Here is a 9,425-nt window from a genome sequence, read left to right on the forward strand (position 1 = left end):
GCGGCGATCAGCCCCAAGTCATGGCCCACATAGGCACCAACAACCTAGGTAGGAAGAAAGGTGGGGATCTAAGGCAGAAATTCAGGGAGCTAGGGTGGAAGCTCAGAGCTAGAACAAACACAGTTGTTGTTTCTGGTTTGTTGCCCATGCCACTTGATAGTGAAGTGAGGATTAGGGAGACAACAGGGCTGAATTGCAGGGATGGTGCAGGGGGGAGGGTTTCAGATTCTTGAATAATTCAAGCTCTTTCTGGGGAAGATGGGACCTCTACAAACAGGATGCCCTTCACCTGAACCAGAGGAGTACTAATATCCTGGGAGGGAAATTTGCTAATGCTCTTCCGGGGAGGAGGTTAAACTAATGCAGCAGGGGGATGGGAACCTGAATTGTAGTTCCAGTGTACAGGAGGTTGAGGGTAGTGAGGCCAGGGATAGGTTTACAAGGCTGCAAGGGGGCACCGGCAATCAGGATATTAGTTTGAAATGTGTGTACTTCAATGTAGGAGCATCCGGAATAAGGTGGGTGAACTTGCAGCATGGATAGGTACCTGGGATTTTGATGTTGTGGCCATTTCAGAGACATGGGGCTCGCGGAGGGACAGGAATGGTTGTTACAGATTCCAGGGTTTAGATGTTTCAGTAAGAACAGAGAAGAAGGGGATGGTGGTGGTGGTGGTGGGGGGCCTTGTTAATCAAGGGTGGTATTCCAGCAGCTGTGAGAACGTGAGGACTCATCCACTGAGGTAGTTTGGGCTGAGGTTAGATACAGGAAAGGAGAGGTCATCCTGTTGGGAGTTTTCTATAGCCCTCCAAATTGTTCCAGAGATGTACAGGAAAGGATAGCTAAGATGATTTTCGAAAGGAATGAGAGTAACAGGGTAGCTGTTATGGGGGCCTTTAACTTCCCCAACATTGACTGGGAATACGATAGTTCAAATAGTCTAGATGGGTCGGTTTTTATTCAATGTGTGCAGGAGGGTTTCCTAACACAGTATGTAGACTGGCCAACAAGGGGCAATGGCATATTGGATTTGGTACTGGGGAACAAATCCGGCCATGTGTTAGATTTGGAGATAGGTGACCACTTTTGCGATGGTGACCATAATTTGGCTATGTTTACAATAGCAATGGGCAGGGATAGGTATATACCACAGGGAAAGTAGTATAACTGGGGGAAAGGCAATTATGATGCAATTAGGCAAGATTTAATATGCATAGGATGGGGAGGGAAACTATAGAGGATGGACGCACTTGAAATGTGGAGCTTATTCAAGGAACAGCTACTGCGGGTCCTTGGTAAGTATATACCTATCAGACAGGGAGGTAGCTGTCAAGGGAGGGAGCCAGGGTTTACTAAAGAAGTTGAAGCTCTTGTCACGAGAAAGAAGAAGGCTTATGTGAGGATGAAGCATGAAGGCTCAGTTAGGGGACTTGAGAGTTATACGTTAGCCAGAAAAGATCTAAAGAGAGGGTTAAGAGGAGCCAGAAGGGGACATGAGAAGTTGTTGGCAAATAGGATCAAGGAAAACCCTAAGGCCTTCTATCAGTATATCAGGAATAAAAGAATGACTAGAGTAAGATTAGGGCCAATCAAAGGTAGCAATGGAAAGGAGTGTGTGGAATCTGAGGACATAGGGGAAGTGTTTAATGAATACTTTCCGTCAGTATTCACATTGGAAAAGGGCAATGTTAGTGAGAACACTGAGATACAGGCTACTAGATTAGATGGGATTGCGGTTGACAAAGAGGCAGTTTTAGCAATTTTGGAAGATCTGAAAATAGACAAGACCCCTGGGCCTGGTGGAATTTATCCTCAGATTCTCTGAGATGCCAGAGAGGAGATTGCAGAACCTTTGGCTTTGATCTTTATGTCATCATTGTCGACTGTAGCACTAGAAGTCTGGAGGACAGCAAATGCTGTTCCCTTGTTCAAAAAGGGGAGCCGAGACAACCCTGGTAATTATAGGCCAGTGAACCTTACTTTGGTTGTGGTAAGATGTTGGAAAAGGTTATAAGAGAGTGGACTTATAATCAACTGGAAAGGAATCATTTGATTAGAGATAGTCAACATGGTTTTGTGAAGGTAGGTTGTGCCTAATTAATCTTATTGAGTTCTTCGAGAAGGTGACAAAACAGGTGGATGAAGGTAAAGCAGTTGATGTGGTGTATATGGACTTCAGTATGGCATTGATAAGGTTCCACACGGTAGGCTACTGCACAAAATATGGAGTTTCAGGATTGAAGGTGATTTAGCGAATTGGATCAGAAATTGGCTAACTGAAAGAAGACAGAGGATGGGGGTTGATGGGAAATGTTTATCCTGGAGTTCAGTTACCAGTGGCGTTCCACAAGGATCTGTTTTGGGGCCACTGTTGTTGTCATTTTTATAGATTATCTGGATATGGGCTTAGAAGGATGGGTCAGTAAATTTGCAGATGGCACTAAGGTAGGCAGAGTTGTGGATAGTACTGAAGGATGTTGTGGGTTAAAGAGGGACATAGATAAGATGCAGAGCTCGGCGGAAAAGTGGCAAATGAGTTTAATGTGGAAAAGTGTGAGATAGTCCACTTTGGAAGAAATAACAGGAATGCAGGGTACTGGGCTAATGGTAAAATTCTTGGCAGTGTAGATGAACAGAGAAATCTCAGTGTCCTAGTGTGTAAATCCCTGAAAGTTACCACACAGATTGATAAGGTTGTTAAGAAGGCATATGGTGTGTTGGCTTTTATTGGTAGGGGGAATTAAGTTTCTGAGCCACAAGGTCATGCTTCAGATGTACAAAACATTTATAAGGCCACACCTGGAGTATTGCATACAGTTCTGGTCACCACAATATAGGAAGGATTTGGAAGCTTTGGAAAGGGTTCAGAGAAGATTTACTAGGATGTTGCTTGGTCTGGAGGAAAGGCCTTATAAGGAAAGGCTGAGAGACTTGAGGCTGTTTTCATTAGAGATAATAAGATTGAGAGGTGACTTAATTGAGACATACAAGATAATCAAAGGGTTAAATAGAGTGGACAGTGAGAGCCTTTTTCCTCGGATGGTGAAGGCTACCATGAGGGGACATAGCTTTAAATTGAGGGGTGGTAGAATTAGGACAGATATCAGGGGTAGTTGCTTTACTCAGAGTAGTAGGGGCGTGAATGGCCTGCCTGCAACAGTAGCAGACTCGCTAAGGGCATTTGCCATACATAAGGATAATAATGGAACGGTGTAAGTTAGATGGGCATCAGATTAATTTCACAGGTCGACACAACATCGAGAGCTGAATAGCCTGTACTGTTCCATAATGTTCTACGTGCACTTGCAACGCCAAAGCAGACAACGTTACAAGGCATACAAGTGTGAGGTCATGTATTTTGGTAGGAAGAATAGATGCACGGACTATTTTCAAAATGGGGAGAAAATTCAGAAGTCTGGGTGTTCTAATCTAGAATTCTCTCAAGGTAAACTTGCAGGTTGAGTCAGTCAGTAGAAAGGCAAATGCAATGTTGGCATTTATTTTGAGAGCACTTGAATATAAAAGCAAGGATGTACTTCTGAGGCTCTATAAGTCTCTGATCAGACAACATATGGAGTATTGGGTGCAGTTTTGGGCCCCATATCTCAGGAAGGTTGGCCCTGGGGTATGTTCAGAGGAGGTTCACGAGAATGGCCCCAGGAATGAAAAGCTTAACATATGAGGAAACTTTGAGGACTCTGGAGTTATGCTCGATGGAGTTTAGAAGGATGAGGGGGACTCTAATTGAAACACACAGAATGGCCTGGACAGAGTAGAAGTTGGGAAGATGTTTCCATTGGTAGGAAAGACTAGGACCCAAAGATACAGCCTTAGATTAAAGGGAAGATCTATTAGAACAGAGATAAGGAGAAACTTCTTCAGCCAAAGAGTGGTGAATCTCTGGAATTCATTGCCACAGAAGGCTAGGTCATTGAGTATATTTAAGACTGAGATAAATAGGTTCTTGAGTATCAAGGAGATCAAGGGTTATGGGGAGAAAGTGGGAGAATGCAGCTGAGAAACTTATTAGCCATGATTGAATGGCGGGGCAGACCTAATGAGCTGAATGGTCTAATTTCTGCTCCTATGTCTTATCATCTTATAGTTATAGGGCCAAGTGTTGGAAAATAGGATTAGAATCGCTTAGTGGTCGTTTTTGACCAGCACAGACTCAATGGGCCAAACAGCCTTTTCTCTGTGTTGTAGATTTCAATGACTTTAATGTCAGGTTGATGTCAGTATTATAACTGTACTGGAACAGCTTAGCTAGTTTTGGAGCTCATGTCTTCAGTACTATTGCTGGAATGTTGACAGAGCCACAGCTTTTGCAGTATTCAATGCCTCTAACCGTTTCTTGAGATCAAGTGAATCAAATTGGCCGAAGACTGGTATGTGTGATGCTGGGGATCTCTGGAGGAGGCCAATCCACTCAGCACTTGTGGCTGCAGATACTGAGAATGAGTCAGCCTTAGCATTTACATGGATGTGCTCGGCTCCTCCATCATTGAAAACTGGGATATTTGTGGAACCTCCCCCCTCCAGTAGTTGTTTAATTATCCACCACCATTCACGACTGAAGAGCTTAGATTTGTATTGTGCCTTGGTGAGCCCACACCTGGAGTACTGCGTGCAGTTTTGCTCTCCCTATCTAAGTAAGGATTGTTATTTTAGTCAACACAATTGGACACGTCAGGTGGGAATTGAACCTAGACCTTCTGACCCAGAGATACAGACATTGCTATTGCGCCACATGATGCAAGGGAGGATATACATGACATAGAGGCAGATTCATCAGATTAATTCTTGGAATGGTTGGCTTGTCTTATGAGGAGAAATTGCGGAAACTGGGTCTGTGTTTCCTTGAGTTTCAAAGAATGAGAGGTGACCTCAATGAAATTTGTAAAATTCTTAGAAAGTGACAAGGTCTATATAGATAGGACTTTTCCCCTGGCTGCACTCTAGAATCAGGTGACATAATCTCAGGATAAGGGACAGGCCATTTAAGATTGAGATGAATTGGAGTTTCTTCACTCAGAGACTGGTGAATCTTTGGAATTCTCTACCGCAGATAGCTCAATCATTGACCATGCTCACAACAGAAATTAATGGATTTCTGGAGACAAATGATATTAAGAAACATGGAGATGGAATTGCAGGAAAATGGCATTGATTTAGAAAAACATGTTGCGGCTGTACAGGACATTGGTTAGGCCACTTTTGGAATATTGTGTTCAGTTCTCGTCTCCATCCCATCGGAAAGATGTTGTGAAACTTGAAAGGATTCAGAAAAGATCTACAAGGATGTTGCCAGGGTTGGAGGATTTGAGCTTAAAAATGTGTTGCTGGAAAAGCGCAGCAGGCCAGGCAGCATCAATGCAACAGAAGAATCGACGTTTCGGGCATAAGCCCTTCTTCAGGAATGAGGAAAGTGTGTCCAGCAGGCTAAGATAAAAGGTAGGGAGGAGGGACTTGGGGGAGGGGCGTTGGGAATGCGATAGGTGGAAGGAGGTTAAGGTGAGGGTGATAGGCCGGAGTGGGGGTGGGGGCAGAGAGGTCGGGAAGAAGATTGCAGGTCAAGAAGGCTGTGCTGAGTCTGAGGGTTGGGACTGAGAAAAGGTGGGGGGAGGGGAAATGAGAAAGCTGGAGAAATCTGCAGATTTCTAGATTGGGTTGGGATATCTGGTCGGCATGAATGAGTTGGACCGAAGGACCTGTTTCCGTGCTGTGTATCTCTATGACTCTATCTGGTCCTGCTGGCTGAAACATTACTGAGCTCTGTCTATCTCTTGCTGTTTGGCAGACAAGTAGACCTGTTTTGTAGCTTCACCAGGTTGCCACCTCGCTTTTAGATATGCCTGGTGCTGCTCCTCACAAGCCTTCCTGCACTCTTCATTGAACTAGAGTTGATCCCCTGGCCTGATAGTAACGGTTGAGTGAGGGATTTGTCAAGTCATGAGATTGTAGGTTGTGTTGGAGTACAATTCTGCTGCTGCATTATTACCTGTGCATTCACTAATGAGGGGGAATGGTATTGGGAGTACTTCCATTTAATCCTGGAATGCTCATCACTAATGTGCAGTTGATCAAGTACCAGTCACCTGTCAGTAGTCTTGATGAAGATACGTGCAGGATGTTTGACTACAGAGACCATCAGAACAACGATTTTGGAGAGACAGACAGACACACATACACTGAGAGCAGTTGTTGATAAAACAGTGAATGGTACCTGAATTTGGCCATTGCCTGCCCAAAATTCCCTTTCTCCTGCTGGAAGTCCTGAATGTACTTGAGCTGCAGAAAGGGAGTAGGAATATGGTTAAGATGGGGAGAGACAGCTGACACTGACAGCATCATTAGATTTGTTTCATCAGATGGAAAGTGTTTCCTTCTCATATGTCACTAACTCAACATGAAGCAAGGAGGAGGTCTCTCCTATCCTAATATATTTATTACTCAACCAATATTACTGAAATACATGGTCATCATCCCATTGTTGTCACTAGGATCATGCTGCATACAATTTGGTTGTGTTTCCTATGTTAGAACCATAACTGTACGAAGGTGAAGGTGGTGATGTAGGATCACAGCCGGTAATCCAGAGACCAAGGCTAACGCTCTGGGGACATGGGCTCAAATGACAGATGCTGTGAAATTTAAATGCAATTTATAATAAATTTGGAATCCAAAGCTAGTTTCAGTGATTAACATGACAACAATCAGTTGAAAAAAAAACCCATCATTAATGTCCTTGTAGGAAGGAAATCTGCCTTCCTTACCTGGTCTCCAGAACTACAGCAATATGGTTGATTCTTAACTGCCCTCCAAAATGGCATAGCAAGCCACTAAATTCAAGGGGCAGTTAGGGATGGACAACAACGCTGGTCTTGCCAGCAAAAGCCACAATCCATGAAAGAATAATTTAAAAACACATTATGATGTTCAATGGCCATGAAAGTTACTTTTGAAATGCAAGGCTGTGTTTCTTTTTCTAATGGCCACTTGCACCTTTTTTTTCTCTGGCAGTTCCTTGTATTTCTTGGAAAGGATTTTTGTCAAGTCCAGGTTACTCATTTCTGGGTGAATCTTGGCATATTTGGCTCTTTTTTCCATGAAGAATCGAAAGTACGGAGTCAACGGTTTCTTCGGAAAATCAGGATGAGTCTGAAATAAAGATGCACAATTTAACAATTAACCCACAGCTGATCATGTTGCTGTTTTACACCTACACACCCAGTGCCACAAAATGACACATCCCCACAGTCAGTTTCTCATACATACACTGAAGTCTTCATGTACAATCACATGCACAAAGGCACATAAAGACAGAAATTCACAGGGATGCTCTCACACAGTGTTGACAGCATACACACAGATGGATGTGCCAGCTCACCCAGAGCTGTCCCCATGCATCATTCCCCACCAGTCGAGTATCAGGGATATCAGGCTGAACACCCTTGAGTCTACCTTCAGTTTCTTGCCCTTGTATGGATTTTTCACAAACTCCACAGCATCTGTGAGTAGCTCACTCAGAGTGCGATATTTTCTGATCTAAGGAAATGAGAAAGTTAGATATGAACTGAAAGACTCCTAGCCCTTTGACAAATAAAGGACAATATCAATAGACAATAGAAGAGGAGACTATTACATTTGTTGCCATAGAATGTTCCGAAATACTCGACAAAGAAATCCAGTAAAATCTGCTGACAAGTTTGTGTCAAGCGGAGCTTTAAGATAACTGAGAAAACTGAAACTAGAAAGTGGATGTCAACTAACACATTCTAACTTTAACAAAAAAAAAACTGTTGTAGGAAATATGTGAGAAATGTTTATTTTTCAATGTGTTCACACCTTATAGTAAGAGGCACTGAGAAACGTTAGAAGTTACCTTTGAAAATTCAGCAATCTTTCTCAGTTATCATATGTTCTCAGACAAGCATAACACAGCCTGCCAGATCATGAATGCAGTCAAACAGAGTTTCCATGCTGCGCTGCAAAATTGTGGAGTTCCTCACAGCCTTTGCTATTTCAGCCAGCGACACAGACAGGTGATTGGGTGGATATTCTTCATACTCTTTATGGTCATGGGGTGACAGGGCAATCATCAGATCATGTGAGGTCATCAGGGTGAGAAATTTTCCTATCATAAGCCGTAGTGGCTTTTTTTGATGCCACCTATGTTGGTTCAGACCACAGCAGTGGCATGTTCCTTGCTTAGCTTTCCATCATTAACAGTTAAAGCTGAAGTATGTCAGGAGCTATCTGGTAAAACAGTCCAGTTTCATCCAGGTTATAAATGTCTTTTGGTCCATACTTGTTCAGGACGTGGGTGAGTCCAAATTAGAGTTCTCACTGCAGGCTTGCCTGTGATTCTGCGCTCTGGAATGTACTAACACTGCTCCTATTCATTGTCTAACCCTAATTACTGTGGAGAAGGTGCCAATAAAGACAGCTATGTGCCCAGAACGGTGTAGTCTACGGTGGGTTTGAGGGACACGGAGGCACTGGGCTTGAGGGACGTATTGAGGTGGGTTTGAGGGATCTTGGATGGTGTGGTTTCTGTCACAAAGGTAATCACTAACCTCAGAGGCCAGTTTCAGCCACTTGAGCCGACACATTTCTCCAGTGAAGGGTCCGAATGCCACTTTCTCCCAGTTGAAGTGCGACTCGGTGGTTTTGTACTTCATGCAGTCTCCCTCTGGGATCAGGCTCTTTATCCGATCCAACAAACATTGTACATCTTCTTTACTCCATAGATCTGAAAGAAAATCCCCGCACTAATTTAACAGTTTGATCTGACAGATACAGTTTATAGGAACAAGATGTTGCCATTCAGCCCCTGCATCTGTTCTTCTATTCAATCGTGGCTGACCTGTATCTTCATCCAGCTTGATTCTGTCACCCTCAACACCTTCACAAAAAGAATCCTGAAATTTCCAACTGACTCCCAGCCTCAACAGCTTTACCAGGGATAAAGTTTTAGATTTCTATTCTCCTTTCTGTGGAGAAGTGTCTCCTGACATAATTTGTGAATAATTACAATTTTATGTTTCAGCTCCACTCATATGGATGTAACGTACTTCCTCACTTGCCCTGAATCCAAGAAATTGGTTTCTCCCATGGGTTTCAAGACAGCCCTAAAGGAAGACCAAGTGAACAAGCAGGAAGTTTGGCCCTGAGCACCACTGGGTCAGTGGTTAACATTAGAATTATTCAAAAGGCCAAATTTGAGAATCCTGCTGCTGTACATGACCCTGGACAGTCTCAGATTCCTCCCTCCCCTTCCTCGACCTTTCTATTTCTATCTCAGGCGACCGAATCAACACGGACATCTACTACAAACCAACCGACTCCCACAGCTACCTGGACTACACCACCTCCCATCCTGCCCCCTGTAAAAACGCCAACCCATTCTCCCAATTCCTTCG

General features: G+C 43.6%; 1 protein-coding gene across 1 annotated transcript in view; it reads right to left on the reverse strand.

The window, feature by feature from the left end:
* ubtfl (upstream binding transcription factor, like) overlaps positions 1-9,425 on the reverse strand; it is a 50,395-nt gene that overhangs the window by 39,560 nt on the left and 1,410 nt on the right. The window contains exons 2-5 of the mRNA XM_043687556.1: positions 8,580-8,755; positions 7,465-7,548; positions 7,006-7,161; positions 6,227-6,291 (exon numbers count right to left, since the gene is read on the reverse strand). Coding sequence (XP_043543491.1) covers positions 6,227-6,291; positions 7,006-7,161; positions 7,465-7,548; positions 8,580-8,755 — 481 coding nt within the window. The remainder of the gene's footprint in view (positions 1-6,226; positions 6,292-7,005; positions 7,162-7,464; positions 7,549-8,579; positions 8,756-9,425) is intronic.

The sequence above is a fragment of the Chiloscyllium plagiosum genome, chromosome 4 (assembly GCF_004010195.1).
Source record: "Chiloscyllium plagiosum isolate BGI_BamShark_2017 chromosome 4, ASM401019v2, whole genome shotgun sequence".
Classification (NCBI taxonomy): Eukaryota; Metazoa; Chordata; class Chondrichthyes; order Orectolobiformes; family Hemiscylliidae; genus Chiloscyllium; species Chiloscyllium plagiosum.